General features: G+C 40.6%; 1 protein-coding gene across 1 annotated transcript in view; it reads right to left on the bottom strand.

Moving 5' to 3' along the window:
* Positions 1–3529: 3529 nt before the first annotated feature.
* The window catches only part of DLAT (dihydrolipoamide S-acetyltransferase), a 38565-nt gene continuing 22265 nt past the window's right edge, over positions 3530–19829 (bottom strand). The window contains exons 11-14 of the mRNA XM_008150168.3: positions 17331–17446; positions 5692–5854; positions 5019–5155; positions 3530–4437 (exon numbers count right to left, since the gene is read on the bottom strand). Of these exons, the coding sequence (XP_008148390.2) occupies positions 4308–4437; positions 5019–5155; positions 5692–5854; positions 17331–17446 (546 nt within the window). The 3' untranslated portion in view covers positions 3530–4307. The remainder of the gene's footprint in view (positions 4438–5018; positions 5156–5691; positions 5855–17330; positions 17447–19829) is intronic.

The following is a 19829-nucleotide window of genomic DNA, read 5'->3' as shown; positions in this document are numbered from 1 at the left end:
AATAACATGTGAGAATTCTCAGTTTACTGGTTGAAAAAAAATTGTCTCTACTAAATTTTTGCATCAGAAACAAATTCCAGACTGTGCATGTTTTTTATTATTATGAGGGGTATAGCAGTCAAGTTTCCTCCAGCAATAACGATACAAGGCCAATGTAAGAATATGCAAACCTATGGTTCTGTGAACCTCTGTACTTCCACAAAACAGCTCTAGCAGGAGTCCAAGCTACCCAGGCAGGACTTTTAATAGCACATATGGACTTTCCTTTGGATTAGTAATTGGATATTATTACACATAAGATGCAAAATACATCCAACTCTATTTTAAGAAAAAGGACAAGTGTCTTTGGGACAAGTACCTTTCTCCTAAGAAAATAACTTTTAAAAACTTGTTTTTGTTGATTTCAGAGAGGGAAATATCAATGAGAATCATTGTTTGGCTGTCTCCTGCATGCTCCCTACTGGGGATCGAGCCCAGAAACCCAGGAATGTGCCCTGACCAGTAATCGAACTGTGACCTCCTGGTTCATGGGCTGATACTCAACCACTGAGCCATACTAACCAGGCCTAAGAGATTAACTTTTAAAAATACAGAGGTGATATACTTTTCAACTCCATTCATCTAAGTTGTAAGATAGTTGTTCAATACAAATGTATCAACTTTCCAATTTATATCCAAAGCAATGCTCACATCAAACTATAAACATCCCTTAATTATCTTTTCTAGATACAAAACAACTTCCTTGTGATTAGTTTCTAGTTCATAATAGTCTTTTTTTGTTGCTAATCCTCACCCCAGGAAATTTTTCCATTGATTTTTTAAAAAAAGTATTTTTATTGATTTCAGAGAGGAAGAAAGAGGGATAGAATCACTGATTGGTTGCATCCTGCACGCCCTCCACTGGGGATCGAGCCCTTGACTGGGACCCTTCGGTCGCAGGTCAATGTTCTATCCACTGAGCTAAACCAGGTAGGGCTCCATTGATTTTTAGAGAGAGTGGAAGGGAGGGGGAGAGACAAACATCAATGTCACATAAATTGGTTGCCTCCCCCACATGGTCCCAGGGATCAAGTCTGCAACTGAGATATGTGCCCTTGACTAGAATCAAATGGGGACCCTTCAGACCACAGGTTGGTGTTCTATCCACTAGCCCCGTGGTTAGTAAACTGCGGCTCACAAGCCGCATGCGGGTCTTTGGCCTCTTGATTGTGGCTCTTCCACAAAATACCACGGCCTGGGCGAGTCTATTTTGAGAAGTGGCATTAGAAGTTTAAAAAATTTGGCTCTCAAAAGAAATTTCAATCGTTGTACTGTTGATATTTGGCTCTGTTGGCTAATGAGTTCGCCGACAATAGCCAAACTGGCCAGGGCTCAAAATAAAGTCTTTAAATAAATTCTTATTTTAAAACTTTTAAATTTAGAAACTGATGTCATAGTTGTACTAGAAATAATAGATGTTACATTTAAAAACGTAATTTTCTTTTTTAAATATATTTTTATTGATTTCAGAAAGGAAAAGAGATAGAAACATCAATGATGAGAATCATTGCTGGGTGGCCTCCTGCATGCCTCCTACTGGGGCTCCAGCCCGCAAGCTGGGCAATGTGCCCTTGACCAGAATCAAACCCCAAACCCTTCAGTCACAGGCCAACGCTCTAGCCACTAAGCCAAACCAGCTAGGGCAAAACATAATTTTCTTAAACCTGACCTGGATTTGAATCCTTCTAGCAATATGATAATTTATCATTTAGCTGCCTCTTGCACACCTCCTACTGGGATAGAGCCTAAAACCTGGGCATATGTCCTGACCAGGAATCAAACCGTGACCTCCTGGTTCATGGGTCGATGCTTAACCACACTGGTCAGGCCTTCAATGGATTTTATATTTATAAAAACATCACCTCTTCCTCCTCCCTGCAAAAAAAAAGCAAAACTTGGCCCAGGAAGAGCAGTAACTTAAAATGAACTGTGTTTAAATTTGAATATTGCCAAAATCTTTTTTCCTCAAAACTGGAAATTATTTGAGATGGACGTTAATTATCCTTGTTTAGAGACTAGATTTTTCTATAAACTTGGTTTTAGATCAGCTATCAGTAGTGATAATTTCCCATGTATTCCAGGGATTCTGCATAGGTGATGAATATTCCTTACAACACATTCCTATCATGTCAACCCCTCTTGTAGACCATGCCCTGAGACACCATAACTACATTCACACAAACCTCAGGATTGGAGTTAAATATCTAACAGAGCCAGACCACACTTTCATCTTGCTATGTGCCATATCCCAACATGAGGTCTTCAGTAACTCCTTGAGCTTAAAGCATTAGATTATACCCTTCTGAACTCAGTCCTGATTTTATCAATTTTATAAAATCAAAATGTATCTGTACTAAGAGCTTATACATACATTAGCTGTCCCTGCACTTAACCACTTAATGTGAAAATCAATTACCTACATGTCAAAAATTAGATCAGACACATTTGAAAACATAGTTTCACTTTCAAACAATCTAATTTGAACCAAACCACTATTTCTAACTTTTACTCTTTCAATTTTGGTAAGATAAATAGACTGAATCCAGATTTAGATTACAGGCCAGATTAATTTTTAATTCAGAACAATTTTTATTAGAAGGCAACTTTTTTTTCTTTAAAGGGAACAAAAGAGCCATAAACATTAGCAAATAATGAATTATCTCTGAAGTTTCGTGTATTTGAACCAGATGTGGCTCATACTGATGATGGTCCCTGTGAGAAGCTTGTTCCTTCTGAATAATCTTCAGTTCAAGCTATAATTACCAATCACTGTATTAATGTTTTCAAAACAGTACAAGGGAAATATTTATGGAATAAATGGAGTGTCATTGTGCACCATGTAATAATGAACATTTAGAAATAGATTCAACAACAAAAGATCTTAATTTCAGGGGATAGCTCCACATACTATATACAAGGAAGTACTAGTCAGATTAATTTTAAATAGTCAAACAATTTCAGATATTTATTAAAGCACATCAATTCAGTAGAAAGCCTAGAATTGTGATAATGTTCCCAATTCATGTTTATTATCTTGAATCTCACCCCAGCCCCTGCTCAGAAGAAAGGCAAAAAGGGAAAAAATATTTAGGCTGATAAGGTAGTATGCAACCTAAATAATTTTTTTCTCTCCAATAGGATTTTAGGGCTTTTTTATTTTACATGAGTCAACACTGGGGTGGGAAAACAAAGGACACTTTAACACACATTTAACAGTTTTTCCTTTTTCCAAATAGAAATGACCATTTTGTTGTGGTCATCATCTTTTATATTCTAAACTGTTCACCAATGTATCTCTCTCCCTCTTCAGACAGAACTTGTTGATATACATACAGACTTTGGCACATATCTTGCTAGAAACCATATTTTATATATGTATACGTATTTCATTGTTACTTAATATAGTTTTCCAAATTCTGGTAATTAAGTTCATTTGCAAGTAACCTCCAGTTGACATTGGAGGAAAAATTATACTTTCACAACTTCTCTGTTAAATTCTATAAGCATATTCTTTTATTTGGAGGTAACTGTAGAATTCTGCTCAGAATTATACATTTAAATTGTTTAAATATCCACACAAATTCTCATTTATGCCAAGCAGCTGGTTTATATTTCTGTCTCATCTCAAGAAGGGGGAACAACCATTTCAGGATACATAGAAAAATAAACAAAGAACAGTGGCTGAAAAAATCTAAGAGAATGTTGACTTTTAAAATTTCACTTATTTTCTTTGAAGTTTTCTACTTTTCCCATCCATGATAAAACCAAGATCATGTAACAGAAAAATTTTAATTAGGGTTAAGTTACAACATCACACTTCGATTCAAACCTTTTCTCCAAAAGAATAAATTTTTCTGATTCCTCTTTTCTTCAAATATAAGGAAAACATTTGAGGCAATTGAATCTCAAAATCTCATAGTTTCATCCAGGTTACTTGACTCAATAGGGAACCTGACTCAATAGGGAACCACAATTCTACCGCTACATTTCCCAGTGGAAATACTTAACACCAAAAGGCTATGCCACATGTCCCTTGCCTAGGAGTACACAGCTTAAAAGCTGGTATTTACTGAATGTGCACAATATTTGGGTGTAACTGGCATTTTAAAAGATAAAGTAATGACCATTACAAATAACTTAACTGGACAGACTAAAAAATAACTGGTTAGCTTTAAAATAAAGAGAAACGCCTGTTTAATAACATATTTATATCTTGATAAGAATGAACCAATGTGACTTGGGAAAGTCTATAGAAAGTCTTGGGTTAATTATAACAACATGGTGACAGGTTTTTCAAGGTACTTTCTAAACTCAGCAAGCCACTGGGCTCCAACTGCTCCATCCACAACCCGATGATCACAACTGAGTGTAACAGACATCATGCTAGCCACATCAAATCTAGAAAAAGATAAAAACATTATTAGGTATTCTAGAAGCAATCACTGATTGTAGCCAGTAGCCAGCCCAAATGCCACCTCTGACCCTATAATCCCAACCAGGTAACATTATTTTCGACCTACTGTTCTTGTCCTATATAATTCCAGACCAAACAGCCATCTGGAGCATGGACTGGCAAACTAAAAGCCCACAGGCCAAATCCCACCAAATGGAGTTTACTGGAATTCATTTACATAGTACCTATGTAAATGCTTTCACACTACAGTGGCAGAGTATTTGCAACAGAGACCATATGACTACTCACAAAGCCTAAGATATTTACTATATGCCTCTTTAAGAAAAAAGCATGGTGACCCCTAACTTATTTACTTAAGAGTAAATAAGGCTTCTCATCTCAAAAAAGATTAACTGCATTTAGTAAAATAAGAAGAGTTGCTGCCCCGAGAAACTTCATTCTATACTTATGTCTGACTTTACCTAAAGTTCCAGTAAGGCATGCCAATAAGTCTAAAACTAGACTCAAAAACAGGTATAATGTAATGAAAATGAACTTATAGCTCCCTCTCCATTTTGGCACTTACCCTTTTTCATTATCTGCTGGAACCAGTCTATCTTCTGAAGCACCAATGGCCAAAATACATGCCTGAGGCGGGTTAATAATAGCAGAGAAGTTCTTAATTCCAAACATTCCTAAATTGGAGATCGTAAAAGTGCCACCCTAGAGGAAAAAAATATCATGTTAATTGCTTGTCAACATATATATTTAAAAAAAAAAGACATTTTGTGAAAAATCCTTAAGGTAATCTTTTAAGAAAAGATTCTGAACTACCATAAAAAAAAGAAAATAGAAGTATATAAAGTGACAGACATTAATTAGCTTGATTGTGGTGATCATTTCATAATATATGTATATGTCAAAACATTAAGTTGCACACCTTAAATATATATAATTCCTCTTTGCTAATTATGTCATTAAAACTAAAAGGAAAAAAAAAGATCTGAATGAAATACTCTTACTTAAAATATGCACTCTTTACAATAACAGTAAAAGTAGGTGTGTGGTTTTTGCACACTAGTTGGAAAACATTATTTTTAGCCTTTGAAAGGCTATTCAATTTTTCTTTATTTTCAGGACTTTGTGTCAATGGGAATACAAGGCAGGAAAAAAGGTGGAAAATGCAATAAAAACATAATGCCAACCTTAAAAATAACATAATTCTTAACATTCAGTAGGAAAATAAAATAATACTTTACCTGGAATTCATGTGGCTGTAGTTTACCCTCTCGTGCTTTGGTTGCTAAAGAAGCAACATCATTAGCAATGGTTTCCAGTCCCTTTATATGTGCATTAAATACAATAGGTGTGATGAGTCCTGCAGGGGTACTGACTGCAACACTGATATCGACAACATGATTTCTATTTAAAAAGAAAAAAGGAAAATCTCAGTGATCATCACCATTGTTTATTAAGAGCTTCTGTGTCAGGTTAAGTAAGATTATTGATATTTACTTCAGTTTGTGCTACGGTTCAGCCTGAGAGATATCTTTCCTGATTTTTACATTCTGCTGTTCCTCTCCCCGCCATGCCCTCCTCCCCGCCCCCCCTTACACTTTTAATGTGTCAGTAGGTTGGTTTCACATGTATTCTCTAACTTTCCCATCTGCCTCAACTAACACATGGGTGTAGTTGGAGAAGTCGGCTTAGCATTCAGTGAGGAATTAAACAAAAAAACAACTCCTTGGATTCTGAGATGAAGTGGATTGGCTGGAGTTGAGTCTGCAAGCAGAGCTTGAGCAGAGGAAAGGAAGAATGAAGGGAAAGGACTGCATTGTGGGAGAAAGAGGAGTGTTCAGGATGTAGAGTGGTGGTGCGCCAGACCACGAGATTTCCAATCTTTTCTACACCATGACATCTTTGCATCTGGGTCTCATCTCAGAATACATATATATTTTTAACAAAGACAGTAAAATAAGTCACCAAAAAAAACTAAACCAATGAACAAAAAAAAACCCCACAAGTATATTGAAATTTAGTTATCTAATTATTCAAAAAACAAAATTTGATATATGTGCTTTTATATTAACTCATTAACAAGATGTTGCAGCAGGTCTAATAATGGCTATAATTTTAAAGTAGTGGTAAGCAAAATGATATTTTAATACACCTGCAACAACTATAGGTTGTGACATGAAAATAACTGAGTTTTACTGATCATCAGCACAAGTATTATTAATAGCTCTTTGATTTGTTTTCTACATGTTTAACAGGAGGAAACACACTGTAATAATACAGTTTGTGGCCTTTAGCAGTTACAGCTGGGCTCCATCCAAGATATCACACAGCAAATACTGCTTTCTTAATTATCCTGTTATTACAATATTACTTATTTATAATCTTCCTAAGAGAGTACGGATGGTGTTTCCTATTTTGTTTACCACTGAATCCAGCAAACAGTACATGTTCAATAAATACTTATTGAGTAGCTGTATGAACAAATGAATGAATGGTATTTGGTAATAATTAACAATACTGAGAAACAGCCCTGCAACATCAATCCTTTGATCTAAGTAGTGGTCCTTCAGATAATCTTTAAAGGTTAAATATAAATTTACCCTATGACCCAACAATTTCACTTTAAGGAATCTACCCAAGAGAAATGAAAATAGGTCAACACAAATTGTACGCAGATGTTCATAGCAGCCCTCTCAAAGAGATGTCTGTGTTTTGACCCTGGAATCTACGAATGTGACTTATTTAGTAAAAATGTCTTTGTATGTGTAAGATCTTGAGATCATATCATTCTGGATTATGTGGATGAGCCCTAAATCCAATGCCAAGTCTCCTTGTGAGAAACAGAAGGGAAGACACAAACAGAGAAGACCATGTGAAAATGTAGCCAGGGGTAAGAATTATGACAAGCCAAGGAATGCCTAAAGCCATCAGACTTGGAAAAAGCAAGAACAGATTCTCCCCTATAGCCTGTGAAGGGAGCAGAGCACTGCTAACTTCTTGATTTCAGACTTCTGGCATTCAGAACTCGTAATAAATGTTTGCTTTAAGCGGCCAATTTTGTGTAATTTGTAATGGCAGCCCCAGAAAACTGGTATAGTGTGTAAGGAATAGTAAGACCCTCAGATGTTCTCCAAGAGGGTGAGACCAAGGAGAAAGTCAGAATCATTAGATTACCTGATATGTTTGATAGGACTGAAAAATGGTTTAGAGTTCTCTTGGCAAGTTTCAGAAAGAATTCATGATGCGTACACAGAACACTAGCCGGCTCGTAAGCAATCATTAAAAGCAGTAAGGAGACTCAGGAGCCTTTTGTCAGGCTGACTGGTCACAGAATAGAAAAGCAGTCGTGGTTCCACCAAGCAACTCTGTGCTGCTTTAATAATTCGGGATCATTTCTGCAGGAGATGCCCACAGATTCAGAGCCTGGAAGGAGAAATGATGGGAGTCAACAGCACCGTGTTGGGGGTGCTATAAATGTGAGTTGGTGTGTGGCCATCAGGGATCACCAGGCCCAGGAAGTGGCAGCTGTACAGGCTCTGTGACTTTTACGGTGATTTTTTCAACATTACAGCTTTAGAGAGCAATGAAGTAAAAAAAAATAAAAAAAAATGAGAAGGTGTGAACATTTCAAAAAAGCAGTTAGGTTAGGCCCTCGCCGGTTTTGTTCAATGGTTAGAGCATCAGCCCGAGGACTGAAGGGTCATGGGTTCGTTTACCAGTCAAGGGTGTGTACCTCGATTGCAGGTTTGATTCCCAACCCGGTTGTGAGAGGGAGGCAACCAATCGATGAGTCTCTCACGTCAATTGCAGCCCCCCAACTCCCACCTCTCCACTCTAAAAAGTCAACTGGGGAGAGTAAGTGGATGCTGGATGGTCACACTCCCAGGACCAAACTGGAATTACAACTAAAATACAGAAAAAACTAACCGAATAATCAACTGAAGACTTGCTGGAGAGAATCCTGATAACTGAAGACAGAAAGTAGAGACTGAAACTCTACAGGCCAGAAGGGAATGGCATGAAGTACTCATGGAAAGCAAGGATCTGAAACCAAGATTACTATATCCAGCAAGGCTATCATTCAAAAATAGACGGTGAAATAAAGAACTTCCCAAACAAACAAACAAACAAACAAAAAAGGCTAAAGGAGTTACCACCACCAAACCAGCATTACAAGAAATGCTAAAGGGACTGCTGTAATGAGAAAAAAGAGAGAGAAACCGAGGCATACAGAATTAAAATGGCAATAAGTACCTATCCTATCTAATAAAAGGATAATTTGCAAATTAATCGTCACAAAGATGGCGGCGCCCATAGCCACAAGATGGAGGTACCTAGTCCTCTCAGCCCTGCCGGAGTCCCCCAGTCCTAGGGGGGCAGCCGCTGAGAGTGGGCAGCGTGAGCAGCCTGGCAGAATGCTTGCTTCATTGCCGTGGCGACGAGGCAAGTGTTCTGTGCCTGGCCGCGGATGGGCCTCTGGGCTGCAGAGAGCCTCTGGGCAGCAAGTGCGGAGCGGCCAGGCCCCGTAGAGAGCTACTGGTGCACGGATTCGTGCGCAGGGCTACTAGTCAATAATAACCTTAAATGTAAATGGATTAAATGCTCCAATCAAAAGACATAGGGTATGATGAACAACATAGACTGATGAACAAGAACAGACCCAGAAACAAGGAGGCATCGATCGGACTGTAGGGCCTCAGAGGGAGGGTAGGGGAGGGCGGGGGTAGGGGGGAGAGATCAACCAAAGGACTTGTGTGCATGCATATGAGCCTAACCAATGGTTAAGGACAACAGGGGGGTGGGGGCATCCGTGGGGAGGGGTGGGGGATGGGAATGGGGGGATGAGGACAAATATGTGACACCTTAATCAATAAAGAAATTAAAAAAAGAAAAAAAAAAGACATAGGGTAGCTGAACAGATACAAAAACTGGACGCAACTATATGCTGTCTACAAGAGACACAACTCAGAACAAAAGACACACACAGGACGAGAGTGAAGGGATGAAAAATGTTTCCATGCAAATGAAAAAGAATTAAAAGCTAGAGTAGCAATACTCATATCTGACAAAACAGACTTCAAAATGAAAGCCATCACAAGTGAGAACAATGGCCACTACATAATACTAAAGTGATCAATCCAACAAGAGGATATAATCCAGGTAAACATATATGTACCCAATAGAGGAGCACCTAAATATAAAAAACAAACAAACAAACAAACAAAAAAAAACACACACACAAAAAAAACCACATTCAAACACATGGAGACTAAATAGCATGTTATCCTATATAATAAAAGCCTAATATGCTAAGTGTCTGGTTGTCCAGTTGGCTGTTCAAACAATCAAAGTGTAATCCTATCTAATAAAGAGGGAATATGCTAATTGACTGCCACACGCTCACAAAGATGATGGTGCCCACAGCCAATAAGGAGGGAATATACTAATTGACTGCCACGCCCTCAAAGATGGTGGTGCCCACAGCCACAAGATGGTGGCGCCCAGCATGGCCAGGCCTGCCCCCAGGCATGTCCAGCCGCTCCATGCACCTGCCTCCGGAGTCCCCCAGTCCCCCAGCCGCCCAGGGCTGGCCCGAGGCGCAGGGAAACCTCGGATGGTGGCTGCCCAGCCACCCAGGGCCGCCCGAGGCTCAGGTAACCAGGGCTGGCCAAGGCTTGCGCTGCTGGCAGTGGCAGCAGTAGAGGTGTGATGGGGTGTCACCTTCCCCTGATCGCCAGGACACCTCCCGCCCCGAGGGCTCCCGGACTGTGAGAGGGTGCAGGCCGGGCTGAGGGACCCTCCCTCCAGGGCATGAATTTTCATGCACCAGGCCTCTAGTATGCTAATAATATACTAAGGCCACTCAACTGCTCGCTATGTTGTGCATTGACCACCAGGGGCAGACACTCAATGCAGGAGCTGCCCCCTGGTGGTCAGTGACCACCACAGCAGCACTAAGGATGTCTGACTGCTGGCTTAGGCCCACTCCCCATGGGAGCCGTCAGTTGGACATCACCCGAGGGCTCCCGGACTGCAAGAGGGCGCAGGCCAGGCTGAGGGACCACCCCCAACCCCGAATGCATGAATTTCGTGCACCAGGCCTCTAGTCTATAATAATAAAAGCGTAATATGCTAATAAGACCGGACAGCCGAAAGACCTTCAGGGCTGCAAGGGCCGAGGTAAGCCGCTGCAGCTGCGAGGGCCAAGCCCCTTGCATGAATTTCGTGCATCGGGCCTCTACTTAAACAATAAATGGGTTACCAACGAGAGCAAGAAAGAAATAAAAAGCTTCCTGGAAACAAATGAAAATGAACACAAAACAACCCAAAATCTCTGGGACACAGCAAAAGCAGTTCTGAGAGAAAAGTTCATAGCACTACAGGCCTATCTCAAGAAACAAACAAACAAAAAATCAGCAATAAATTATTTAACCCTACAATGTAAAGAAGTAGAAAAAGAACAAGAAAAGCCCAGAGTAAGTAGGAAGGAAGGAAATAATAAAGATTAGAGCAGAAATGAATGACATTGACAGTAAAAAAAAAAAAAAAAAAAAAACAGTAACAAAAATTAATGAAACCAAGCGCTGGTTCTTTGAAAGGATAAACAAGATTGATGAACCATTAACCAGACTCATCAAGAAACAAAGAGAGAGGACCCAAATAAATAAAATCAGAAACGAAAGTGGAGAAGTAACCACTGACACACTGACACCACAGAAATACAAAGGATTGCATGAACAACAATATGCCAACAAGCTGGACAATGTGGATGAAATGGACAAATTTCTAGAAAAATACAGTCTTCCAAAACTGAATCAGGAAGAATCAGGAAACCTGAACAGGCCAATAATAACTGATGAAAAGAGAAGCAGTAAAAAAACCCCCAGCAAACAAAAGATGGGTCCTGATGGCTTCACAGGGGAGTTGTACCAAACATTCAAAGAACTAACACCTATCCTCCGCAAACTATTCCAAAAAATCCAAGAAGAAGGAACACTTTCAAACTCTTTTTATGAGGCCAGCATTATCCTAATTCCAAAACCAGATGAACTCACTACCAAGAAAGAGAATTACAGGCCAATATCCCCTATGAAAACAGATGCTAAAATCCTCAACAAATTATTACCAAATCGAATCCAGCAATATATTAAAAAGGTCATACACCATGATCAAGTAGGATTTATTCCAGGGATGCAAGGCTGGTACAATATTCCCAAATCAATAAATGTGATACATCATATAAACCAAGTGAAAGACAAAAATCACATGATCATATCAATAGACACAGAAAACGTATTCAACAAATATAACACCCGTTTTTTTTCGTGATCATCATTATTTATTTTTAAATTCTTTATTGCTGAAGATATTACATAAATTCTCTTTCTCCCCCTATTGACTCCCCTCCAGCCTGCCCCGGCCCTCCCCTCTTCCCCAAGCCTTCAGCAACCTATTGTCTGTGTCCATGGGTTATACATATATGCATACGAGGTCTTTGGTTAATTACCTTCCACCCACCCACTCTCCCCCGCCTTCCCTCTGAGATTCAGCACCAACACCCATCCTATCTAATAAGAGTAATATGCAAATTGACCATACTTCCACTACACAAAGCCACGCCCACCAGCTAATCAGGAGCGAGTATGCAAATTAACCCAACCAAGATGGCTGCGGCCACGGAGAGAGCAGGAGGCTTGGGTTTCCCTGGCAATGGAGGAAGCCAAGCTTTCCGTCCGCCCTGGCCTGCCTTGGCCTCCGCTCAAGGCTACAAAGTTTCAATTCTAGAAGATAAATAAATCCCAACAAAAATGGCGGCAGCCATGGAGCTAGAGAGAGCAGGAGACTTGAGTTGCCCCCAGCGATGGAGGAAGCCAAGTTTCCGCAGCCCTGGCCTGCCTTGGCCTCCGCTTAAGGCTACAAAGTTTCAATTATAGAAGATAAATAAATCCCAACAAAATGGCTGTGGCCACGGAGCAAGCAGGAGGCTTGGCTCCGCTGAAGGCTACAAAGTTTCAATTATAGAAGATAAATAAATCCCAGATACCAGGGCCTCCCCTTGGGTCACTGGGGGGCATGGCCAGCCTGCAAACGACCACAAGCTCCTCACGGGAACCCCCACCTTGATCTGGGACACCGTTCAGGGCAAACCAGCTGGCCCCCACCCATGCACCAGGCCTCTATCCTATCTAATAAAAGAATAATATGCAAATTGACCATCACTCCAACACACAAGATGGCTGCCCCTATGTGGTCAAAGATGACTTCCCCCATGTGGACACAAGATGACCAGCAGGGGAGGGTAGTTGGGGGGGACTAGGCCTGCAAGGGAGGGCAGTTGTGGACGATCAGGCCAGCAGGGGAGGGCAGTTGGGAGGGACCAGGCCTGCAAGGGAGGGCAGTTGGGGGCGATCAAGCCTGCAGGGGAGGGCAGTTAGGGGTGACCAGGCCGGCAGAGGAGGGAAGTTGGGGGCGACCGGGCCTGCAGGGAAGAGCAGTTGGGGGTTACCCAGGCCTGCAGGGGAGACCAGTTGGGGGGGACCAGGCCTGCAGGGGAGGGCAGTTATGGGTGACCAGGCCTGTAGGGGAGGGCAGTTAGGGAAATTAGGCTGGCAGGGGAGCAATTAGGCATCAATCAGGCTGGCAGGGGAGTGGTTAGGGGGGTGATCAGGCTGGCAGGCAGAAGCGGTTAGGGGCAATCAGGAAGGCAGGCAGGCAAGCAGTTGGGAGCCAGCAGTTCTGGATTGTGAGAGGAATGTCCAACTGCCCGTTTAGGTCCGATCCTACTGGGATCGGGCCTAAACGGACAGTCGGACATCCCTTGAGTGGTCCCAGATTGGAGAGGGTGCAGGCTGGGCTGATAGACAACCCCCCCCCGTGCACGAATTCCGTGCACCGGGCCTCTAGTTTTTTATAAAAACTCTCAGCAAAGTGGGAATAGAGGAAGCATATCTCAACATGATAAAGGCCATATATTACAAACCTACAGCAAACATCACACTTAACGTGCAAAAACTAAAACCATTTCCCCTAAGAATAGGAATAAGACAGGGGTGTCTGCTTTCATCATTCTTATTCAACATAGCACTGGAAGTCCTAGCCACAGCGATCAGACAAGAAATAAAAGGCATCCAAACTGGAAAGGAGGAACTAAAACTCTCATTATTCGAAGATGACATGAGATTGTACGCAGAAAACCCTAAAGACTCCACCAAAAAACTACTAGATTAAATAAATGAATTTGGCAATGTAGCAGGAAACAAAATCTATACCCAAGAATCGAAGGCTTTTTTTTATACACCAATAATGAATTCTCAGAAAGAGAAACTAAACAAACAATTCCATTTACCATTGCAACAAAAAATTAAGATACTTAGGAATAAAGTTAACCAAGGAGGTAAAAGACTTGTACTGGGAAACATTGTACAGAATGTTGAAAAAAAGAGATGGAAGAAGATATAAAGAAGTGGAAGAATATACTGTGTTCGTGGATTGGTAGAATCAACATCATCAAAATGTCCATACTACCCAAGGCAATCTACCGATTCAATTCAATACCTATTAAAATACCATCAGCATATTTCACAGATATAGAACAAACACTACAAAAATTTATATGGAACCAAAATAGCTGCAGCAATCTTGAGAAAGAAAAACAAAGTTGGAGGAATCACAATAGCAGATGTCAAACTGTATACTACAAAGCAACCATAATCAAAACAGCCTGGTACTAGCACAAGAACAGGCAAATAAATCAATGGAACAGGACAGAGACCCCAGAAATCAACTCAAGCTTTTACACTCAATATTTGACAAAGGAGGCAAGAACATACAATGGAATAAAAAAAGTCTCTCTCTCTCTTTTTAAATTTATTTTTATTGATTTCAGATAAGAAGGGAGAGGGAGAGAGAGAGAAACATCAACAATGAGAATCATTGTTCAGCTGCCTCCTGCACACCCTCCACTGGGGAGTGAGTCCACAACCCGGGCATGTGCCCTTGACTGGAATCAAACATGGGACCCTTCAGTCTTCAGGCCAATGCTCTATCTATCCACTGAGGTAAACCAGATAGGGCAAGACAGTCTCTTTAATAAATGATGTGGGGAAATTGGACAGGTACATGCCAAAAAATGAAACTAGACACCAACTTATACCATACACAAGAATAAACGCAAAATGGATAAAAGGCTTAAATGTAAGTTGGGACACCATAAAAATTCTTGAAGAAACCATAGGCAGCAAAATCTCAGACATCTCTCATCCTATATAATAAAGAGGTAATACGCAAATGGTCCTTACGCCATGACACCTAACGCTGAGAGCTACAGGAAGGCGGGGCAGGGAGCTACGAGTGGAGGTGGGTGGTGGGCAGGGAGGCCAGCTGAGGCATGCGGCAGCGAGCTACTCATGCACTGATTCATGTGCAGGGCTACTAGTAGCCATATAAGACAGTGAAGCCACCTCAAGAAATCATTGTAGTTTCTTAAATTATCTTCCCAAATACTGAAATTATATAATCTTGTTTACTGACACCTCTCCTAGGGCAGTGGTCGGCAAACTGCAGCTCGCGAACAACATGTGGCTCTTTGGCCCCTTGAGTGTGGCTCTTCCACAAATTACCACGGCCTGGGCGAGTCTATTTTGAAGAAGTGGCGTTAGAAGAAGTTTAAGTTTAAAAAATGTGGCTCTCAAAAGAAATTTCAATCGTTGTACTGTTGATATTTGGCTCTGTTGACTAATGAGTTTGCTGACCACTGTCCTAGGGCAAAGGAAACTAAGGAGAAAATAAACAAATGGGGACTACATCAAAATAAATGAGGGCCTGGCCACCCGGCATGGCTCAGTGGTTGAGTGTTAACCTATGAGCCAGGAGGTCACCATTTGATTCCCAGTCAGGACACATGCCTGGGTTTTGGGCTCCATCCCCAGTGTGGGGTGTGCAGGAGGAAGCAAATCAACGATTCTCTCTCATCATTGATGTTTCCATCTCTCTCCCTCTCCCTTTCTCTCTGAAATCAATAAAAATATATTTTTAAAAATCACAACAACGAGATATCACCTCACACCTGTCAAAATAGCTACCATCAACAAATCAACAAATGACAAGTGTTGGTGAAAATGCGGAGAAAAGGGAACCCTAGTGCACTGCTGGTGGCAATGCAGACTGGTGCAGCCATTATGGAAAACAGTACAGAGTTCCCTCAAAAAATTAAATATGGAACTGCCATTTGACCCAGTAAGCCCACTTCTAGGAATATATCCTAAGAAACCCAAAACACCAATCAGAAAGAATACATGCACCCCTATGTTCATAGCAGCACAATTTATAACAGCTAAGATTTGGAAACGGCCCAAGTGCCCATCAGTAGAAGAGTGGATTAAAAAAAAGCTGTGGTACAGCCTTAGCCAGTTTGGCTCAGTGGACAGAGCATCGGCCTGCAGACTGAATGGTCCCGGGTTCGATTTCTGTCAAGGGCACATGCCCAGGTTGTGGGCTCCATCCCCAGAAGGGGGCATGCGGGACGCAGCCAATCAATGATTCTCTCTCATCATTTGATGTTTCTCTCTCTCCCTCTCCCTTCCTCTCTGAAATCAATTAAAAAATAAATAAAAAGCTGTGGGACATTTGCACCTTTTGAGAGCATGGAGGGACTCAGAGTGTATCATGCTAAGTGAAATAAGTTAGTCAGAGAAAGACAAGTATCATATGGTCTCACTCATATGTGGAATCTAATGAACAAAATAAACTGATGAACAGAGAGGATCCAGCGACAATGGAAGCATAGGACAGAATGCAGAATCTCAGAGGGAAGGCGGGGGGAAGGTGGGTGGGGAGGTAATCAACCAAAGACCTTGTATGTATGTGTGCACGGCACATGGACACAGACAGTGAAGGTGGTAAAAGCCTGGGTGTGGGGCAGGGGATAGATAGCTGGAGGTGGTTAATGGGGGAAGAAAGAGGACATGTAATACCTTTAACAAGATTACAAAAAAAATTAATGGGGGGGAAAATATCCTGGAGTGAGGATTATAAATAAAATAAAAGCAGTTAGGTTAGTATTCAAAGCATACTAAACATTTTAGTCATACACAAAATTTGTGCTATAATCCATTTCATGGGATGATGGGTGGGTGGGAGTGTTTAGGGAGGGTACAATAAATCTTAATTCTTCTTTAATAGGAAATCATTCAGTAAAGTAAAAGAAATTTTAAAAATCCAATATGAAGGTAAATACCAGAAGAAATAATAGTTTAAAAGCTGTGTTTGCCTCTTGGGAGTGGACTTCAGATTAAAGGCTGAGCAGGTCACTGTAAGCCATGCAGCAATATTTTAACATATATACTATTATTTTAATAAAGATTAAATTAATAATAATATTTAAAAGCCTACATAATAGGAAAAGCCTAGGCTTAGAAGTCAGAATCCTGGTTTCCGATCATAGTTCTACTATTAACATATTAACTCAGGGATAGTTATTTAACTCACTAAGCCTCAGTTTCGTCTGGAAAATGGGAGTGAAGCACCTAGCTTATAAGGTGGTCACAGGATTAAATGAGACAATATGTGAAAGACACAGTGCCACCACTAGTCACATGTCATCATAACATTAATAAAACTGTTTTTTGGTTTGTTTTCAAATTTGTCCCCCCTCTAATCATCTCCCTTTCCTGAGCTCATACAAAGAATCTGTATTCTTTACTATGTAAACTTACGACTGTCTCATAAATAGTTCTATGCTGTTTACAAACTGTTTTAACCTATGGCAGTTATAGTTCTCTCTGTATTCCATCTCTCCTCACCCTACACTCCTAGGTATACATTAGATAACACAACAAAATTGCTGATGGATCTATACCTTCCCCAGCAGTGTTATACTTACTGTCTTATAACTGTGTCCAGCCAAGAAGAATTTGCTTCAGGAACTTTTAAACATGCCAAAGCTGAAGCTTTTATGAGGAAGTCATTGACAGAAATTTTGCTTTTCCCTCCTAACATCTGCAAAGACAAGAAACCATTGTAGTTGCTTAAATTAGCTTCCCAATACTGAAATTATATAATCTTGGGAAAGGGGGTGGGAGAGGGATATACAAATGTCCTGAAGGGGAAAGGATGAAATGAAGCCAAAAGTTGATTCTTTCGTCTTTTTTAATGTAGGTGTCTACAGCTTTTAAGTTTCCTGCTAAGCACTGCTTTAGCTGCATCCCATAAGTTATGGTATGTTGTGTCTTCATTTTCATTTATCTCAAAACCAAAAGTTGTTTCTTTGAAAAGATCAATAAAACAACAAATGTTTAGATAGCATGACAAAGAAAAAGATCCCCTAAGATCTGAAATGAAGGGGACATTACCACCTGACGAACAGAAATAAAAAAAGAATTATAGTTAATACTATGAATACCCATATGCCAACAAATTAGATAAGCTAGATGAAATGGACAAATTCCTAGAAAAATACCCAACTACCAAAGTAAAATAAAGAAACAGAACCTTTAAATAGATCTATAATTACTAAAGGAAGTGAAGTGTGGCCCTCGCCAGTTTGGCTCAATGGATAGAGCGTCAGCCTGTGGACCAAAGGGTCCTGGGTTCGATTCCAGTCAAAGTCACGAACCTTGGTTGCAGGCTCTTCCCTGGCCTGGGCCCTGGTTGGGGCATGTGCAGGAGGCAACCAATTGATGTGTTTCTCTCACATCGATATTTTTCTCTGTCTTTCCCTTTCTCTTCCACTCTCTCTAAAAATCAATAAAAAAAATATCCTTGGCCGAAACCGGTTTGGCTCAGTGGATAGAGCGTCGGCCTGCGGACTCAAGGGTCCCAGGTTCGATTCCGGTCAAGGGCATGTACCTTGGTTGCGGGCACATCCCCAATAGGGGGTGTGCAAGAGGCAGCTGATCGATGTTTCTCTCTCATCGATGTTTCTAACTCTCTATCCCTCTCTCTTCCTCTCTGTAAAAAATCAATAAAATATATTAAAATAATAAAAAAAAATATCCTTGGGTGAGGATTAAAAAATAATAATAATAAATAAACAAACAAACAAATAAATAAATAAATAAATAAGATTATTCACCGTGACATAACTGGATTTGTTCCAGGAATGAAAGGTTGCTTTAACATCTAAAAACCAATTAATGTAATAATGTCTTAATAGGGTATAGGACAAAAACCACATGAACATTCAAGAGACACAGAAAAGCATTTGACAAAATTCAACAACTCTTCATAAGAACATTCAACAAACTAGAAATAGAAGGTAACTGCTTGATGATAAAAGATCTACAAAAACTGCACAATCATCATATTTCAGTGGGGAAAGACTTACTTCCCCCTAAGATCAAGAATAAGACAAGGTGTCTACTCTTGCCGCTTCTATTCAACATTGCACTAGATGTGCAAGCCAGAGAAGTGAGGCAGTAAAAGGAAATAAAAGGCATCCAGATTAGAAAGGAAAAAGCAAAACTATCTTTATTTGCAGATGACATGACTTTGTATATAGGAAATTCTAAGGAACACACTAAAAACCAATGTTTTAGGATACAAGATCAATATACAAAAGTCAATTTGTATTTCTATACAATAGCAACAAACTACCTGAAAATAAAATTTAAACAGTATTAAAAAGAAAATACCTAGGAAAAAAATTAACAAAAGAAGTGCAAAAACTTGTACTCTAAAACTACAAAAATCATTGAAATTAAAAAACTAAATAAATGGAAAGACACCTGTGCTCATCTTAATATTGTTAAGATGGCAATACTCCCCAAATTGATCTACAGATTCAATGAAATCCCTAACCCTTACAGGAAATATCCAGAATAGGCAAATCTATAAGACAGAAAGTAGATTAGTGGTTGTTTAGGGCTGCGGTTATAGCTGGAAGGTGTATAGTTTCATTTTGGGATGATGAAAACATTCTAAAATTTATTGTGATGATTTGTCATACAAATCTGAATATACTAAGACCCACTGAATTGTAAACTTTAAATGGGTGAGTGGCATGCTATTTAATTATATCTGAATAAACAATTTAATATAATTAAACTAATAGCCCGTTTGCACGAAGATTCATGCAATAGACCTTCATTCACCTGGCTGCCTGCACCAGTTTTCTGCCGGCACCGGGGACCCAGGCCTTGGCTGTGGCCACCGCCTTCTACCTTCTTTCAGGGTCCTGGCTTGGCCCTGGGTGGTGGCCTTAGGCTCAGCTGCACCCAGAGTCCCTGCTACCCGATCTCAGGAGCGAGCCGACCCCCCAGGTTGGCTCGCTCCTGCGATTGGAGCAGGCACCCCGCTGGCGCCCAAGGCCCAGAAAGCCCCGGGCGGCTTTCCGGGCCTTGGGCTCCCCTGCACCCCAGCTTCCCTGCAACGGTTTCCTGGT

The sequence above is a fragment of the Eptesicus fuscus genome, chromosome 13 (assembly GCF_027574615.1).
Source record: "Eptesicus fuscus isolate TK198812 chromosome 13, DD_ASM_mEF_20220401, whole genome shotgun sequence".
NCBI lineage: Eukaryota > Metazoa > Chordata > Mammalia > Chiroptera > Vespertilionidae > Eptesicus > Eptesicus fuscus.
The sequence above is the reverse complement of the archived record's forward strand: the minus strand, read 5'-3'. Positions and strand labels throughout refer to the sequence as shown.